Genomic DNA, 20,673 nt, shown 5'->3' with positions numbered 1-20,673 from the left:
GTTTGCTGAAACTTGTTATACATAGTGTAATTAACTTCAAATTCTGAAGTGTTATTAGAGAGTGAAGAAGTTATTTCCTTGCTGGAAAATTTCTATCTTGAACTTTGGCTGAAGGCCTATTTTTTAGTTCAGGGTCAGCAGGAATGTTACATTATATTGTAGGTTCAATGCCAAACAGGTGGTGGAGGTTATACACATGGCACGTGATAGCTTCACACCAAGAAAATAACCCAGAAAGTTTCACTGACTGTGAACGAAGGACAAATTATGTAATAATGGAGCAGTCATACATACTACTGTTTTTAATAAGTAGTTCATAAGCATGCTAGGTATGGCCTGCATGATTGGAGTGGCATGGATATTCACAAGATAGCAAAATGTTACCCCAACTACCACACAAATGCTTTCCTGCACACAGACACACACAAAACAAAGACATCAAGAAGTACAATAGTCAATCCAGGGGTGGCACAACCCATTGTCGTGATGTAATCATGGCCACTACACATGGGGTCCTCGGATGACTAGAAAGGGCATAGATTCCAGTAATTACCACTAATCATAATGACTTCTGTTGTAATAAGTGGTCCTGCTGTCCCCGATAATAAATTATGAACAATTTTGTCAATGACGTGCTAACGAAGCTTTAGCCAAGAAAGTTTTCTCTTTCTGGTTTCATTCTCTACTGAAATATATTTTCTTTCTGGGTCATTGATTATTTCAACATGGGCAATGTTTATCCCGATGAAATCAGGGGTTAACATTCCCTTAACTCGCCTACCCACAAAGACCCGAGACAAATCTCATACATTGTGCAGTGCTGCCATCTGTGCAATAGCAAGCTCATTATTACTACAATATCATACATCACGACATGGCTTTTGTGATTGTTTCAAAATTGTAACTATTTCAATAAAAAAAACATCTTTCTAAGTAATTCTGAAATGTTTATCTTAAGCTAAGGTAGAATTCTTTTTGGCTGGCTTTTTTCATCTCGTTTTCAGCGTCTTGCACGTTTTAGCGGATCTGGCATCTCCTGGTACAGAATATTGTCATATTTCTTGATGTCTTCATGGATGTTTAGAACTGAAAGAGATTTATAGGATTGTTTAGGAAACTTTTCAACGTGGGACAATGTCTTGAAATCATGCATGCACAACACTGCCAAAGTACAGTGTGATAGCTTTTACCTTTTGTGAGCCACTTGCAAGTATGCAACAATGGAATCAGGAGTGGAATGAACTTCACAGTCAAAAGGACATGCCTTTGCTTGTCGTTTTTTTTCTGGAACACCCTGACCCTGCCTGAAATCAAACTTCATTTCTTTTTTCTATTTGACTAAATATATAAACATATAATGGTTCAACGTTATATTAACCTTGGATCTTTGGCTCATTATTCAACACGATTCTAGGAAAATGTCTTCTTCGGAGATAGAAGAAAAACGACTTTGAAAGACAATTTTGAGTTCTTGATTTTTTTTTTTTAATTTTTGGTAAACCTCTGTTAACTAATCCCCACATTTGATTGCGAGCGCCGCGCTTAGGTCTCATAAGGGAGGTTTTTTGTTCATGCGTGGGTAACCGTAGTTCCTAAAAAATCATTGATTTCTTGGTTTTAACAGTATGCTAGTTTTAATTTAGCAGTTGTTTTGGCAAATATATGTTTTTTGAGTTTCTGAAACCTAGAGTGCTACTCAATAAGCGGCTAACAATACGCATTTTACTGTCGTTGTCGACGTAGGTGTACACTGAACTTGGGATGTGCGTCGGCCCCGTGTTGAAATGCCGTCCACAGTGCCAGTTTGTGCGTTTTTCGCTGATTTGTGCAAAATTCAACATATCTCAAAAGTTCAATGGTTAACCCTCGATTTTTTTAAATTTTTGTGTAGCGTAAATTGAAATTTTTCATTAGAACAAAAATCATCGCAATTTTAAACAAAAAAGGGGCGTCGACTAAATATCAATCACCTAAATTTCAAAATTATCTGATCTCGACAACATTTTGTCTACAACTTTCTGACAGCAACACGAATATATCCTGAAAATTTCAGCTCAGAATTTCAAGTCGTTCATGATATTTTGACTGATTTCCAAACAAGACCCTGAAAGACACTGAAGCCGCTCCTATGGATATTCCAGCTGGCAGAGGGAAAATTACGAGTAAACTTTTGAGATGCCATAAATCCAAAAGTCGAGTTCCTATTTGACTGAAACGAATTTGGTAGAGATCCGATCATTTTGACTTTAACACCTTCAGCGCCGAACCACGTAGATCTTGGTGGCCCAAATCCCCCCCCCCCCTTTGAGCTGGTTATCGGAGTCTCAAGGACTTCATGAAAGAACTACGCCATCGCCATCTTCAGGGCAAGATAGAAACTGAAAAGACGCGAAGAGGTCTTTCCAGTTCCTATCTTGCCCTGAAGATGGCGATGGCGTAGTTCTTCATGAAGTCCATTGAGACTCCGATAACCAGCTCGAAGAGTGGGGGGTTAGGAATCTGGAATCATAGATGGCGCAGCGGTATCGCAGACAAGTCCATTCTCCAAGCGTCGTCAATGGTGGTCTCACTCGACCTACTATTTCAACGGTCAGATGTAAAATTCGACATTACGGACCGAAGAAGAACTGAAAAGACCAAACGGTACTTTCAGTTCCTATCTTGCCCTGAAGATGGCGATGGCGATGGCGTAGTTCTTTCATGACGTCATTTAAAGTTCTGAACTACGCCATCGCCATCTTCAGGGCAAGATAAGAACTGAAAAGACCAAACGGTACTTTCAGTTCCTCTCTTGCCCTGAAGATGGCGATGGCGTAGTTCTTCCATGAAGTCCATGAGACTCCGATTACCAGCTCAAAGAAGGGGGATTTGGGCCACGTAGATCTCTGGTTCGATGCTGAAGGTGTAAAGGTGATATTGGGCGACGCCCACTTCAGAGAAAAATATCTGTAGATTTTGTTTTGATCATTGAATTAAAATTTTTTCCTGGATCCTCATACGGTACACTAATATGCAACCTGTAATTTTCCCTCTGCCAGCTGGAATATCCATAGTCACAGTGGCTTCTAGGTTTTTTTAAATACTTCAAAATATCATAAACAACTTGAATTTCTGAGCTGAAATTTCCAGGATATATTCGTGTTACTGTCGGGAAGTTGTACACAAAATGATGTTAAGATTCAATCAATTTGAAATTACTTGTAATTTTCCCTCTGCCAGCTGGTGGAATAACCACAGTGGCTTCAGGGTTATTTTTTTCAATACTTCAAAATATTATGAACAACTTAAGATTCTGAACTGAAATTTGCAGGATATATTTGTGTTACTATCAGAAAGTTGTAAACAAAATTTCGTTGAGATTCAATCAATTTGAAATACTTGTAATTTTCACTCTGCCAGCTGGAATATCCATAGTGGCTCCAGGGTGTTTTTTTGTCCTTTCTACCGAGCTTTATTAGAGCATTATACATGCAAAATGATTCTTTTTTTCTAATAAAAACGTTTTATTTTAGTATATGTAATACAAAACAATCACAAAAACTTACTTTTGCTTTCATTGAAGAGAAATAATTAGATAGTTGCAATTGCGGTCCGTCATGAACATAAGTTTATTTTTTAACGACAACAACATATTTCCAATGCACGCCATGATGACGTCATCCTCCACAAAAAGGTGGATTCTGGAACTACTGGCAAATTGCTATGGTCTCACTAGCCAGTGGTGATCAGGTAGGGCCAAAAAAACTAGTTCTTCAATCTCGAGTGATTACCATGGATACAGATGGGCCTACTCTATCCCTATTGTTCAAATGTATATGTCCGATGTTTTTTGTGAAGGGGTAGCTCTGACGATTATTTGAGGAAAATACCAGTTTCTTCTGTGCACTTACGCGGTGAGAAGGCCCCGTATGCTATTTATAGCTCAACAGGATGTTGACATCGACTGGTTCCTGTGAGATTGCACATGTTCTCAAAGTAAAATTTCGAGGCAAAAAAACTCAAACAAAAGCCGCAACGACAGCCTATTTTTATATAAAAGATTGAAATAGTCGTCAGTTGGCTTTCTCAAAGTGATGAGTAGATGTGATGAAAATTTTTTTTACCATCCTTGTTAATCTTGAAGTTATAAGGCATAAAGATGAAATTTTTCAAATTTGCCTTAACATACAGGGTGTCTCACGCATTGTGCCGCATCAGTCTATGCACGACTGCATGTCAGCCGCTGGAACAGGGGTATGCATGAAATGACGTCGCATCATTTTTGGAGGCAGGTAGGCCTGGCCTCCTCACCAGCTAGTGAGACCTATCAATAAAGTCAGCTGGGACGAGATTGGCAGTTTGGAGGGTATAAATTGTGTAAGGAACGCACCCGCTTTCACGCGGTACTTGCACAGTGAATCCACGGTTTAGTACTGACTCTTCCAAGGTTTATCACTGGTTCCAAGGTTTCACTGTTTCAAGTCTTCATCACCAACAAAAGATCCAGCATATGTGGAGAGTTACACAGTTGCCAAGAGTAGACTTCATACAAAGGCAAAAGTGTCCATGCATGGATCTATGAATGATGGTGATTAAATATTCATGCATGCATGGACCTCCCTGGAACGTCCATGACCATGGGCCATCATAGATCCATTCGCCAAGTAATTATGATGATGATGATGATAACAAAAATACCAAAACGACATTCGTTATGACAGAGCATTTTATTATACAGACATTATAATTCCAGTGGTATCTAGTAGCTATAACAGAACACTTCTCCAGACTTGTAACCGTGGCAACAGGACACAAACAGACTCTCAAACCTGGGTGGAACCCTCAACTAAGGGACACTTACGACCTTGAAGTCGGGTACGACTCTCTGGGGTAATCACTTAACCAAGTGGCCCAAATTGCTGCAAATTCATGTCCATCCTCCAACCTGGAGACCGCTATGCCCAGGATTACTCGATTGACTTTCAACACGTGGTAAATTACTTGATTCCCGTGTTCGAGGAATTTCTTGGGGCCCCATTAATTCAAGAATATCTATTAATTCAAGTACATCCCAAGTCCAGTGATGTCCATGAACTTGATATACAAGGCTTTACAGTCCTTCATAAACTCAAGTTCATGGTCTAATTGAAGTCCATTTCACTGACGCTTGGAACATCCATAGGTTTGGCTTTGCTTATATTTCAAGTTGCTGAAATAGCATGATATGGCCTAACTGTACGAATATCCCGAACGAGCTGGTATTCATCTCGAACAATACTTTCCAAGTTGCCAAAATGGCTTAAACACAACAAGGCACTCTCAGTGACCAACAATGAAATCAAGCAACTTAACCCCTTACTTTCTGTAACTACGGAAACCAAAACAAGTCCTCTAACTCAACCAAAGCAATGGCACTGATTTTAACTGCTTCACTATTCAGACCACTTTCAAAATCAATTGCACATATGGCCAATTTCTACACAAAATATTCTACTCCACTGTTAGGTCAAAAAGAACAAACATTTCACTCACAGCACCCGAGACTGGTGGTGCTCCCTAGACCTGAGAGTCTGTGCGTCCTGTTAGTTCAAGATTGTACACGATATTGAAACACACCGATTCGCGACCCGATAAAAACGTAATAAACTCCTATATTATCGTCATGGTGCGTTGAATCCCAAGGTCAGGTGGACACTTCAAGGTCACACGTTCAAGGTCACCGCAGTCGTGTGCTTCAGACGGTAATTATCTTACAAAAAGAGGGCGCTGCGTAGAAACTTTAAAATGTCAACCTGGTTCCAAGGGGCTCTTGACTTTTATGATTGAATTTTGTAATGTATGATTAACCCCTAGGAATAAGGCTGGGCAGATTTCAACCTAGTCCCAAGGAGATTTTTTCACATTCTTTTAAATATTCTGTCTCCAGGGACAAGGTTGTGCACCCTCTTTTGTTAAATTTTCAAGCTGTGATGACTAGACTATGCAATATATCTATGTAGTTGCTAAGGCAACGGTTACCACGGGTTACCCAACAACTGTTGCCATAGCAACCAGCCTTTTGAAGAGAACAGTATGATTCTTTACAATAAATGTGTGGCGAGTTATTTGGACGTCAACCGATCATGATGTACCAAGTGAATATGATAGAATGCAAGATGTACCATAATAACGATGTGTGACGTGTCGTTTGTGGGTGATTGTTATGCCCTCTATTAAGAATTAACTACACCAAATTATTAACCACCTTATACAGCAATTTATATTCATTTGCTCCATACAACAGAAATGCCTCAGAATAAATGTTCACCCACTGAGTGCTACAGAACAAAACTTATGTTACTATAGTAACAGGTGACCATGGCGATGACCATGGTTGCTATGGCAACAGCCATAGTTACGGGTGTGTTCGATATAAGTTAGCCAACGGTGAGAATGTTTATATCAAGCAATAATTCCATTGAGAAAAGTTGAAAATATTATAACATAGGCACATCTTAATGAATAGAGTTGGTGATATTTTGTCATAAATGAATGTGACTAGTAACATATTTCAAACATAGAGGGGGTCAGTGTCAATAACTGCAAATAGCTCAAAAGAACTTTTTCTGCAATGTGATGGGCACAATTTTCTAAACAGTCATCTTCTGATAATTTCATCCCTTTATGAAAGAAAACAGAAAACAGGAGAGGGTCAGTGGTATTATATCCACAGAAATTGATGCTCCACCCCAAGCCCAAATGGACTCTTCTGAATGATTATGTAATATTTACATATGGAGCAGTTCATTGTGGGTTATTAGGGGTGATAATGACATCAACTGCAGAGGTTGTACAACATTTTAACACTCACCATTTTGGCACATTTTCACTTTTTTGCGCTATTTAGTTGCTCAACCATTTAATCGCATTGTAAAGACAATGTAATTGTTCCAAGATGTTATATAATGCAGAAGATGTAACAATTATCTAACCGTTTCAAAACATTTTTTCTCGCATGCCAATGCAATTTTCATCAGTAAAACTCCTACAATGCTACGAGTTTTTAAAGAAGCGTCTTCTTTCTCCAACTTTACCTTGAATCATTACATCCTCAGCGTTATTATTCTTCATATTTATACAACATCAGTTGCTAATTTCACATTGTCAAATATCAAGTGCTTTCACACCTTGGGGACCATAATGGAATCCTCCACTCAATAGAAAATGAATCAGATTGGACTGCTCCATTCTGAGTAAAAGGGGTGTTACTGACTTCACGTTCATCAAAAATGGCTTTGGTACATCATGACATGTGACAGAACCGGCTGATCCAAAACCACACGACGCTGAGAGGCAGTAACGCATTACATCCAGCTTCAATAACAGGGTGTCGTTATGAGATAATCGACATTCCTGGTGGAGAGTACCATAAAATGGCGGCACTGTGGTCATCAAGTGCGTCGCACATCAAGCTTATTGGCTTCTTTCCCCACGTAACTGATTTTTCTTGAGTGATCATGTGAAAGATTTCAAAACTGGCGCTGTGAGGTGCAATACTTTTGATTTCAGTCAATAGATGAAAGTCTGACAAACAAGGTCGCACCAATATCTCTGTTACACCAAAAGCCGGACTTGCCAGATTCGTGCACACACCTCTTTTATTGAACTAGTCCGTCAATTTGTGACGAAAGTTGTTGAAGCACTCTCATTCAACAAGACCACTTCTCGATGCGCATGGATTTCAGATCAGCCGATCGTTTACATCAACAAGTTCAGAACAACACCAAAAAGATTGTTCACGCACGGAAATCTGCTAAAAATACTGAAAAGAAAACCTATCACATTCTGACAATAAGGCCGTTATAGGGGACGCCACTGGGCGCTCCCAAAACTGTGTGGAACCGCGTTTTCTGTCAAGGGGGAAAAGGGACTCAATTCACTGATAGTAACAAGTTGTACATAGGAACTGTCCCAAGACGTGAAAAACACTGCACAAAATGAAAACAAGCCGTGTTGTACCGTGTTTTTTCTCAAGACAGAAAAGTGACTTATTGCCGTCAAATACCGGTTATTTGGTTTACTTGTCCCGGACTGGTGGTGACATCTTTTGCCAAATGTGTGACACAGCATTGCCCTGAAGTGTACAGATCTGTGTTGTCGCCAGTTGCAACCAAACATTAATACCCCGGTAACTGTACTGTGGTTTTTTTCGGTCAAGATTGGAAAGATTCTTTTGTTCAAATTTTTCTTCTTTGACAAATCGTTCCCACTGCACAAGTTGTATTGCACTCCGCCAGAAAGTACTTACTTGGGACGAGGCCGCCAAGGCAGTGAAAGACCGAAAGAAGCGGAGAAACAGAGAGGCCTAATCTCCCACATGGGATGAAGCGCCGAATAGACTAGTAAGTACGAAAGTGGTGTGAATACTGCCGTTCAGGATTGGCCCATCTCTGACACAAATAAGTTCTGAGTAAACTGATATCATTGACTAACTACTGTTACACTGTTTTCAAATCTCCACATCAACACTATGCCAAAGATGAAATTTCACAAAACCGGGGACAAAAATTGTCGCGAATGTTTCCAAGGTTAATAGTATTCTTCTTGGTGTCACGAGGAACGACCACGTTGGCTGGGCAACGCACTGATTGGCAATTTTGCGACAGGGCACAACCACACCTGTACAACCAAGGACAGTTCTAGCTCTCACCATTTATCCCACCTGCACTCCCACCAAACCTGCAATGGTCTTCACCCTTGACACACCTTGAGTGTCTATCAGGGAAAGTCCATTCTGGCAAAGTGAGGGGTGGCAGGTTCACAACAGTCTGAAGAAAAAGTACAAGGTTTTCATCACATTAAAATGTACATGTGTTATTTCATTACCGTAAACCATGAATTTTTGCGACGCTAAAATCTGGTGAATTTGCTGATATTCACTTGGCGATGACTAAAATATTGCCTTAGCGATAGACTTAATTTTGATGTTTTTTTTCGCAAAAATCATAAACTAAAACTCTCACAAAAATGTCACAGTTTACAGAAAACAAAATCAACAATATTTTTTGATGAAATCAAAACTGAACTCACATTTTTGTCAAATTAAAGGCCATCTCACAAATCATCAGATGAAATAAAAGCTGGTTTCACCATGTAACTATATCAAAGGGCGAGGCACATGAACGACCCAAATCAGTTCAACAACACCGCCGACAGTCTCATCCAGCTGTCTTAACTATACATGTTCCGGGTGAACCAATGCGTTGACTATACATGTTCACAGCACATACTGACTCAACACACTCAAGAAGGCAGGAGTGTATTCAATATGCATGTTCAGGGCTGATTGTTATTACAAGTTCCAGGCAGACTGTATAATCCATATTATATCGACAAGCAATTTCATACTTGGTATATCGTTATGGGAGAGGGATAAGCGTTGATTTCTTTCTGGTTTCTCGTGTCAAGGCTGTTGGGGGGCGAGTTTACCATTCAAGGGTTAAGTCCATTTTTTGAGAGGAGCCTCTGTTTGACAGGTAGAACAGATCTCCACAACCTCAGAATCATAATGGTATCATCCACTTCATAGGAAAATGACTCAGTTTGGACTGTCCCATTGCAGTTTGGTGGGAGTGCAAGTCAGCGATATTTTTCTGAGCAGAACACCATACCAAGCCAAACACTCTAGAATTTATCAGTTTTAAGAGTTGGAGTCTCTACTGGAAAAAGTTATTTTCACACCACGGGGATCATAATGGAATAACCCACTTTACAGAAAGAGAAGAATGGACTGTTCCATTTGGGATGCTGAGGGGTATAAGTCTGTGATAACTCTCTCGTGTTCCGTATTCTACATTTACAGCAAGTTACAACCGACTAGAGGCAAGACAGAGAGTATGGCAGGTTTTCTAAAAACGCGGCAGAAGAAAACCCATTTCAACAATTGATCACACCCAACAGAACCGTTTACTGATCTTTGAAGTGTGCGTCAACAATGCACGTCTCTCAAGATGAGCTGAGCTCTGATGCGGGGAAACAAAATGGTGACTTACGGGTCCGTCTTTGATCTTTCTGACTTCACGTCACCCGCGATGTTGAAATCAAGAGCGGTTGACCCAATAACTCGGCCAAGTTCTGCCACATCAAGGCAAGAGACGCTCATCTTGAAAAAAGACGAATTTTTTATTTTCACCAAACTCTTTCCCCGGGTGACAACACCTCCATTTTTAGCCAAACCTGCCAAGTCTCTGTGGTATTAAACGTGTGCGCTAGCATTGAAATAAATAACCCATCTTACATAAAACATTCTTGTAAAATAATGCACATTACCTCATTGTATTCTACATTCAAATTCAATTTTTCAAATAATATACCACGCACTGCGGATCAAGGTCAAAGGTCAAGGTTGTGGCGGCCATTTTTCTCCAAAGGATTCGGAATAAATACAACTGCATTTATTTCAATCTAAAATAATTTTTTGGAAATATGTGATCAGGTTTAGGTAAAATACATTTTCTGTTACTATGGGGACAAAATTTGGTCAACATGGTAACACAAGCTTGTTACTACGGCAACAAAAATGCTAACATAATTTCAAATGTTCACGATTTTGTAAAAAATGCGTGAAAGAAATGACCACCACAACCACATCACCAAACCGACCATTTTTAAATACAGTTCACTACAGACTTTCGCTTTAGCTAAATATCTAGGCCTAATAATTTCAGAGTGCAGAGTAAACCGGTTCCAACATCTGGGAAACACCGGTTTCAGCATCTGTTTCAAACTAGTACAAGCTCCTGGCGTTGCCAATGCCAACTGGGATTGGCCCAGGATGAAGCCGTGGCAGTGGGTAGAAGATGGCAAATTCTACAGAGACAAAATGAGCACAGAGCAACTACTCAAATCAAGATCACAAAATTACACCAGCAAAAAACTCCTCCAATTGCATTTTCTAAAATCTGAAATGGCGATTTTCCAATTTTGATTACTCATGAGCAAGCTGGCGTACTCCTCATAGCGTTTATCTTGTAACCTAAGGGTCATGAGGTCAAACCCAGCCCAACTGACTTGCTGTATGAGCATCTGTAAAATTTGCCGTTGCCATGACAACCCCAGACTGTACATCATTCACTGAGCTGTTTCGCCTTATGTTGAAAAACCGAAAATGCCCATTTTCTCAAAATACCGTAAAACCCAGCAAATTTCTGCTGAATCAAGGCACAAAGACATCAGTTAACAATTTCGTGTCACTTTTTTCCCGCAAACAGCTGGATCTGTTATGACGAAACTGCTCAATTGACAATTTCCCCCATTTCAAATCTCAAGTCATTGGAAACACCATTTCAAATTTTGACTTCTCGGAAGTACAATTTCAATGTATTGGTGTCATATTTTCAAACATTTTCTCAAATTCAACTTGGTGGAGTCGGTATTTCAAAGCTCACTTTTTGTCTTTAGCAAAAGTTAAGACCCCGAGAACCTCAAATTTACAGACTGCTCGAGACTAGATATTTCACCAAAAGCACTGAGGAACTAAACAGAAGAAATGAATCGACATGCAATATTTATAGTTCTGAACCTAAACTCATAGTCACATGATCTATAGACGCAATTAGTTCACAATTGTATCAAAGAAGGCGCCACCCAATTAAGTTCCGTTTGCAAAATAAATCGATATGGACATAGTTGCTACCAACACGTGCAGGCGGCGCCCAATTGCGTTCAAAATAAGGCGATACAGACTTCAAATATACGCATTTATAAAAGTCTAAACATTTAAAGATTAACGTAGGGGACACTCCATAATCGCGAAAATATATGGGCGTCCGCAAAGACAAATAACAACAACTAGAACATTGTGGTACAGCGCCACCATTGAAGCATCTACAAATTAAAACTCGTGGCGCTGCACCGCAATACCGCCTTGTACAACATCGTGATAAAAAATGACATGAGTGTGTTTATTTTATAGTAACCATGGTAACAATATGCACGTTATGAGCTACAAAACATGGTAAAATATATCCTTGGGCACTTTCTCGTCAAAAGGGGGCGCCACGGTACATAATCGTACGGCTAACAAAAAGCGTATTTAGCACAAGAGGCTCCTGAAGGGGAGGCAGGCAAGAGACAACCACAATCCACATGTAATCGCGGCACAGTTCCGTCAAGTCATCAATTTAAATTTTTCGCCCGATCGTTGGAGTGGCACGCACTTACTCAGAACACCAAGGGGAATGCTGCATGGAGATTCTCTGATAAATTATTTCATAATAATTCAGAAAAGATCAACTCAACAGCTGCTCAGACATGATTTGGTCCCATTTTTACCGCCAGGGCCTAAAAGATTGTATAAATTCAAAAACTTTCCCCGGGATTGAAATCTGCAAACCAACCACTATGAACATTGTACGATCGGATTTCTATTAATGCCATTATATACAGTCGCCCAGTGCTGCCCCCTAGGCTCATGACGGGTTAAAATATAGATGCTGTAGTCTGCTAAACGTGTACGAGATTATAATTTAAATATATAAATACCATTCATTGCAAAATCAAGGTGTCAAGATTTAGTTGCTACGGACAACACATACTGTAACCATGGTAATGCTGTGTCACCATGGCGACTGGTCGTGGCACAACATCAAAGTGATGGCAAATCCCCAAAATATTAAATAGCGGTGACGGAAAAGTGCCAAAGGAACCAAGTGAGATTAAGACAATGAAGTTTACAAAATGTTACGTTCGGTGCTACAATTGTTTCAATTCAATTACAAAAATTTGTAATCGCCCTTCGTCTTCGAGAGCTAATTTATATATTATTTGATTATACATCCCAAGGTCAAGGCCAGCTTCGTCTGCCATCAACGTATCTATCTTCAACAAAAAATGGTGTATTACTTCCTCATGGCCGCCCTGACATGAACACCCCTATACAGAATAATGGGACAGTCTAAGTCAACTCATTTTCCATTGATGGTCAGGTCCATTATTAACCCAGAAGGTACAATATTCCCATGATAAATCTCAAACAGTATTCAAATGAATTGTCATGGTTTTATAAGAGTACTTGTTTCAGAGCCCAAGCTCACCAGCTCATTAGATTAGCGATGAAGTCTTTAAAATAATCTTACATCCAAGGGACTGGGACCAAAGATCGTCAACAAGAGTTTGTTAGAACATCAGAAGAAATCTTCAAATTTAACGGGAAAAGACAAATTATTTGCTTTGAAACTCTGAAGTTAAAGGTCTAGAATTCTTTAGAATTTGGAGACCGACTCCGAGATTTAGAGTTGAAACCGAAAGCAAGGCTTCTCGATGAAACCTTCATCTACCCCTTGGATAAAAGATGAACCGACCCACCTAATGAAGAGAATGAACTTTACCCCGTCCCATTATGCTTCAAAGGGGTGTCAGGTCAAAAATCACTATCTCAATCCATTTTTACATTTTTCCACGTTGCCTAACAACCCGAGGGCTCAGTATAAAAAGCGACACTGTCCACATACAAAATAGTCTCGTCATGACATATATAAACAGGAAATCGAAACAAAATGGCCGACGCGTCATTCCATAGTTTAGATACCCTACACCCCTAAAATCCAAATAACAAAATCCAATTTCTTCCATTTCAGAGACAAAATCCGCCCAGAATAGAATGACCCAAAATTTTGCGATTTGTTACTTCCCTTCACCCCCAAGAGTAAAATGGGATCTTCCACATCCTCACACATTTTGGATAATTGGGACTATCTATTTTGTTAGTTTAGGGGTGTTACACCCACATATGTTGGGACACCTCACTATATCTGCAATATTTCACACGGTCTAGCACCAATTCCGTTCCTTCTTTCTCAAATGTGAGGCTGGGAATTCCACCGATGGACCCTGAATATCTTTAATGGGATCTTCCATCTTATAGCATTTTCAAAATAATTGGATGGAAACATTTTGCATTTTAGGTGTAGACACACCTCAAAACTAAAATGGGACATTCCATAATAGTAGTATTTCAACCCATTGGACCAGTCTATTTGTAATTTCAGGTGTGCAAGGTCATAGTTTAAGTCATCTTCTCACACTATACAGAAAATAAACAAACTCAGAACTGAATGCGACGAGTTTCTTTACAACATGTTACTATGTACCGAGTAAATCCTTTCTTTGCTATATACAAAAGTTTGACTCGCGTCACGAGCCAAATAGAGTGTCTGTGCGTCTCAAAATGGACGCCACACATGACGCGTTCCGTATCCAGGTATAACTGTTTCTACATTCACCGTCCAAATGAACACTTTTTCGACTAGTTACGAAAATCCACGTCAACACTCCTTATGCTAGTTCAGGGCTGTGTCCAAGTGAACAATCCATATACTAGTTCTGGGCCATGTCCAAGTGACAATCCATATCCTAGTTCTGGGCCATGTCCAAATGAACACTCCTTATGCTAGTTCAGAGCTAATGACAATGTCCAAATGAACACTCCTTACGCTAGTTCAGGGCCAAAGTCAAAGTGAACACTTCTGAGAACAGATGGTACCAAGCACAAGCTTTAGAGTGATTGCACAAATCAAATATAGGTGGCATTGTTAAAAACGAGGTCAATTTCCGACAGCTACAACAGTCAATGCGTACATGCTGTGTTTTGTGCATTCAAGATACATACAAACTGGTTTTATTTATACAGCTTCAGGCCCAGACGCTTACACAGGTTCAGGGCCTATACTGCCTAAACCCCGGTTCACTTCGTGATCCAGAATCCTGCTCAAAATTTCCGCTCGTTTTAAATATTTTTGAAAATACATTTGTCATCTGATTACAATTGATTGATCACAAAGTTACGCAAGATAGGTGATAGTCTTCATGGTTGCCACGGTAACAGTGGTTTCCATAGAAACGTGTTGCCAGGTGATCATGAGGGTGAAGGACACTTCCACAAAGATGGCCGACAGGTTCCCCGGTCACACCAAGTTATACTTCAAATGAGGATTGTGTCTTAGATCCGGTGTCGCATTAAACACGAACCTGGTATTCTCTGTGTCGGCAACAAGGACATTTTGAATAAATTAGCGTAAATGAGCATAGATTTGAATAATATCACACCAGATTGTACTCCTTCAAGTTCAGTTGTAAGATGGTATCCTTGACCGCGGCAAACACAAACTTGATGTTCTCTGTGTCTGGAATGAGTAAACAGACATAAATCAGCATAAATTTGCATAAATTAGCATACATTAAGATTGTTGTTTTTCTCATTTTTTGATAACAGACAGACTTCAAGCTTCTCCATAAACAGATCTGACAAACTCAGCTGGACTAAAAGCTGAAGCAATTTCTTGAGGCTAACATTGTCAAATCTGCTCCAAAACACTACAAATTGAGAGGCCTGGGAGATAATAATCGCAATGGCCCTTTGGCCGCACTTACCTGTAGCACATGTGAAATGAGAGTAGATGATCTTATCAGGGTCCGGGTTTAAATCTACAAACATCTTAAGGATGAATTCACGTGCTGCCTGAGCGTCTCTTTGAGGACCTGCAACAGACGATCGACGTTTAAATTTATATTTATAAAACGGATTCAGAATTCGGTGCAGTGTTTGATCCTAATGACCTTGACTGTCCACTGACTGGTCAAATCAGCCCCTGGTTTGTTTATAAATTTGTGTGATACTATTTTTGCCCGAGTTGGACGAGTTTTTGCAAACTACCATACATATTCTTAAGGTCAGTGGTGACAAAAGGGTCAAGGTCGTCTGATATACGATGATATACGAACATTCAGCATTTCCGTACTTACCATCGAATTCTGGAAAATAGTCTACGAGATGGGAGTGCATAATTTTTTCTTCCAGCAAATCTTTCTTGTTTAAGAATAATATGACGGAGGAGTTTTGGAACCAGGGATATGTGATAATAGTCCTGAAAAGCGCTTTTGATTCTTCCATCCGGTTCTGAAAAGGAAAGCAGAAAGGATTAGAGCGACTTCTTTTTACAAAACAATTATTTGTTAACAAGCACAATGTCAAGTCCCCCGTCGTACTGGCCGTGGGAACTGATGAAGCATCTGTTACTTGGCAATCACTAGAAGTTGCAACCACCATAGATCTTAGCCAGGACATTGACCTACTTGACACACCTCTGAAATTTCATCCAAAGATTTCAACGGTTAGAGTCTAGAGCGTCTGCATGGTCAAACTGGATGGGGATGGTGAGCAGTGAACGGACGCCTGGTAATTTCAAGTCCCCCCCCCGAAACTCTGGGGGACAAATCATGACCAGGATCATCCAACATCATAAATAAGTACTCTTCAATAGTGGACACAAATTCCGGACCAGCGTAACAGATTTTTCAGTTACTCGCTGAATAGTAAAACAAAAGTATTAGACAAATTCACATTTTTGGATGCCACCTTGGACCGAATACGTACCTCATTGTCAGATTCGACCAAGACTTGGTCGTATTCACTTAAGGCTACTAAAAACATGATGGACGTGACATTTTCAAAACAATGGATCCATTTTCTACGCTCCGAACGTTGGCCCCCTACATCTACCATCCTGAAATCACGAGAAAGAAAACATTATGAACTTCCTTGGCTCTGGTAGGCGACCACTCGAGGAGGGAATCTCTGAAATCCAACCAGGTAGTCTGGGCAAGTTAGCCAGGGCAATGGCAACCAGACTAGGAGACAGAAACTCCAGAATAAAACCTGCTTGAAGACGGAGCGCACTGGCACACGTGCAACTTTAGCCACTATGCTGACAAACGACTTCAAGAGACACAGCAGAATGCCAGTGCCAGACAGCAGTGCACATCTCACGAGGTTGTCCCCTGCACCAGGAAATACCAGAGTAATTCTGGCCCCAGTTACTGATGTATTGGAAAAACTGCAGGGAATACGGTAAGACTGTGAAAGGACAAGCCACTTCATCTCTGCCAAAGGAATGAAGATACAGAACAGGTGGCTGGAAGTGGAAGAACGAGCCGTCTATGAGTTCGCCAGGCCCTACAGAGGTCCCCTTTGGTGCCCACCTACCAATACCCCTTTCCATGCCCTTATCACAATTTCCTTTCCTTACCAAAAGGCATTTTTACTGTTCTCTAGTTTTTCTTTGCGAATGATCTCATAAGTTTTAACATGTCAGAATGCTGACGCTAGTATCATTATCAGCCACATGGTGGCAGCACTAACAAATTGACTTGATTGGGTGTGATATCAGATACATACAGAGAACTAGGAACATCAACACTGTTAACCCATTGACTTAGTTGCTCCACAATGTGTAAGTTTGCCCCACTCCAGCTTCCCAGGGGCAAAGTGCACAAAAATACCAACATTTTGTTCACAGGTTTTTCCACATGGAAACTAACTCGGGTCAAATCGTAGTCAACATTGCAAAAGTGTGATAATTCAGTCAGATTTTGAATTTTTCCTTTTTTGTAGCCGTCACACGTGGTCACGACGTAAAGGAAATGCATTAGCAGGTCCCCGTCAAAACGTCACGTGGTGATGTCACGTGAAGAACCTCTTTAGAAGGTGACTGGGCAGCCGATAGCTGGGTAATATTGCCCTTGATAATGCCAATGGTCAGCGTCAGTGACAACTCTTGGTTTGAACATCCAGGCCGTGGGACAGACTGATGCAAGGATGGACAAACTTATGCGATTTGTTGCAGTTCACTTACCTAAAAATTATATTGTCTAGGTCAAATGGGTATTCTATGATACCTGTGGTCGGTACCCTAACACGTAATATGTCTTGTAAGCTTGGTAAATAGGTTGGCTCTGCTATCCTATCAATAGCATCAAGGTAACTGAAAAGAGAAGACATTCTGGTGAATTTGTGTGTCAATCAATCAATCAATCAATCAATCAATCAATCAATCAATCAATCAATCAATCAATCAATCAATCAATCAATCAATCAATCAATCAATCAATCAATCAATCAATCAATCAATCAATCAATCAATCAATCAATCAATCAATCAATCAATCAATCAATCAATCAATCAATCTTAGAACCTGAGCAAAGACAGGGAGGTATCCGAGGAAAACAACTACATTGTACTTTTTTCCATAAATAAAACACGAAACGTCAAACATTCCCTAAAATAGCCAGCAAAAAAACATCCTCTATTCTCTCAATTCTTTTGTACTGGACCCTCTAAACTCTTCAATTCATCGAGCCGTTTCCATGACAACGGACGGTTTGCTATCTAGCTCTTTGGGTGTGGTCGTTGTTAGGAGCGCAAAGTTCCGCAGGCCAAAACACCATTTTGTTATTGTTTTAAGTTACATAAGTCGATCAGCGATTGATTTCGAGCAGATGACTGATAATTGCTTTTTTAACTTTTGAGAAATGAAAACGACCTTTGTTGCAAGTTCCAGATGCAGATATGATTTGAACAGTTTGCATGGTCATCACTAATAATTGACAGGACCAATCATTGGAAAGCTCTTGATGAGAAAAATGGAGCCTCCCTTAGTGGACACCTCTCTATCATGGACATCTTCTCTATAAAGGACACTAGTTTTGGACCCAGACTGGTTATAGTCATTCAATTTGACCTCTCTAATCAGGACACCTCTCTGTATACAGTGATGCTTTGAACACAAGTTGTCGTTTCGTGCGTGGAAAATAAAGAAGGACTTGATTCTGGGCCCGTTAGCGAGTTCAAGTTGGGAAAGTTTGAAATGACACATTGGACGTCATCGCTTTATTGAAAACAAGGCCTTCGACCTTTCTTTGCTAAGAAAACAAACAAGTTAAGGTCAATGGATCGAACGCAGGGAACCTAACCCTATCTATCATACTGACTCAATTGATTGCACAATAATCCCCTGGGGGGGTTGGAATATTACCGTTGAGTAGCTGCAAAATATTGTGTATGATCTTGCGCTATGACGACGATGGGCTGGGTTAGGGTTAGGGTTAGCGATGCTATCATAGGTCAAATGGTCCTTATCAACCATCAATGGTGACATCCTGACTGGTTTTGTGAAATCCCAGTTCTTCTAGGACTTTTGTTTATTCCACATAACCTACAGAAACCAAGGAGTGAACAAACCGCATCACACTTGGCCATTTCGGGCCAGGTGCAAGAAACGAGTGTACCGAGCCTCGAATCCACTATTTTCCAATCATAAATCGGATGCCCCATTGTCGAAAATTCGTGGAAATTCGTAACCCGCCAAAAAACAATTGCATTTCTGCAATTTTCTATATCTCAAAATTCATGTGGCGTAAAATTTGATGGTTTCATAGTAGCACACCACTCGCTCAAATCCGAGGTGACATTATCAATTATTTTATTCAATAGAAAGCACTCGTTGTTGAGATGTTACAATTTCTATCATGTTTGTCAGCCTTTTGGTAAATTATCCACCTAGTCAGAATAATAACGGCCAAGGATTATGGGAGGTTCCAACTATAAACCTACTTGATTTCAAAGTAACATTTATGATTATTCACACTTGACGGGAAAACCCCTGGATTGGAAAACAGCAGTCATTTGACCTTTGTAATTTTATGACGTAACTGGGAGGATGTCTCTCATGTTTATATCGATACTCTTCTTTTAAACGCGATTTAATGCGTCATTTTGTTTAGAATGTCGGGCTCCCCTTGTTGTGCCTCGATGGAGACAGCTTCATACTTTTTCAAAGAACGTCAGTGAATACTGAATGCGTCATTTTCTTTGATTTGCCAGGATATCCTCTCCATAACTGATCGTAGGATATCTGTAGCAGGTATCGTTTGAAATTGTCGTTTCAGCAACAAGGGGTTGAATCAAATGGAAACAAATAAGCTGGGACCAAAACCAGTGCAATTAATAGAGAGGTTGGCCTAAAGAGAGAGGTCGGTTTGGGGTTCCTCTAAGGTCGGTTTGGGGTTCCTCTAAGGTCGGTTTGGGGTTCCGCTAAGGTCGGTTTGGGGTTCGGCTAAGATCGATTTGGGGTTCCGCTAAGATCGGTTTGGGTTTCCACTGCATTTGGCAACTGAAATAAGTCGTGGCCTGCAAAATACTTACTATTTGGCAGAGTCAGTTAACTGGTACTCTCTTTTTCGGTCGTAACACTCCTGAATACCCGCATCATTCCATAAAACCTTTATCGCTTCTACATATGGTTTTTCAAATGTTGTTACTTTTTCGTAGTCGACCGACCGGACCATTTCAGAGTTTTCCTGCAAGACAGAGACAAGAGAATGAATACTCCATATTTCAAAACATTTTCTCACCATACGGGGCTAGGTTGTTCAAAATCACGTTAGTTTGACGGCGCCGTTAAGTCTTAATAGGAAAATTAACTGAGAATTAACTAATGGGATTAACTGAAAGAGATAACATCCATAAGGACACTTAACGTAACCGTTGAGGATAACGTGACTTTTGTGCTTTTGAACAACTGGCCCAGGACTTTTCTACTCTCAGTAGTGTCTTTGCTGATCAGTAATCATAATTCAATGCTTGGAGCATCCGAGCCTGTCACAGCAAGCGTGGGTTCATGCAAACAAGTTGCATCACTAACTCAACATTAACTTTAACTCCATGTTATCTCTTTCAAGCCCATGAGACCTAACGTGTCGTAACTTAACATGTCGTAACGTTAAAGTTAACACCAAGTTGGTGACAAACTAGTTTGAACAACCAGGCACTGAAATATTTCGGTGCACTCTTTTATAAACAAAATTGTTGTCATATCACC

General features: G+C 40.2%; 1 protein-coding gene across 2 annotated transcripts in view; it reads right to left on the bottom strand.

Moving 5' to 3' along the window:
• Positions 1-4,691: 4,691 nt before the first annotated feature.
• LOC135498869 (guanine nucleotide-binding protein G(q) subunit alpha) overlaps positions 4,692-20,673 on the bottom strand; it is a 32,765-nt gene continuing 16,783 nt past the window's right edge. For both annotated transcript variants that reach the window (XM_064789368.1, XM_064789369.1), the window contains 6 exons: positions 19,998-20,152; positions 17,649-17,777; positions 16,391-16,520; positions 15,760-15,913; positions 15,388-15,495; positions 4,692-15,140 (listed from right to left, as the gene is read on the bottom strand). In XM_064789368.1, the coding sequence (XP_064645438.1) occupies positions 15,058-15,140; positions 15,388-15,495; positions 15,760-15,913; positions 16,391-16,520; positions 17,649-17,777; positions 19,998-20,152 (759 nt within the window). In that variant the 3' untranslated portion in view covers positions 4,692-15,057. The remainder of the gene's footprint in view (positions 15,141-15,387; positions 15,496-15,759; positions 15,914-16,390; positions 16,521-17,648; positions 17,778-19,997; positions 20,153-20,673) is intronic.

Source organism: Lineus longissimus, chromosome 14, assembly GCF_910592395.1.
Source record: "Lineus longissimus chromosome 14, tnLinLong1.2, whole genome shotgun sequence".
Taxonomy (NCBI): domain Eukaryota; kingdom Metazoa; phylum Nemertea; class Pilidiophora; order Heteronemertea; family Lineidae; genus Lineus; species Lineus longissimus.
Note: the sequence above shows the minus strand (reverse complement) of the source record. Positions and strands in the feature narration are given on the sequence as shown.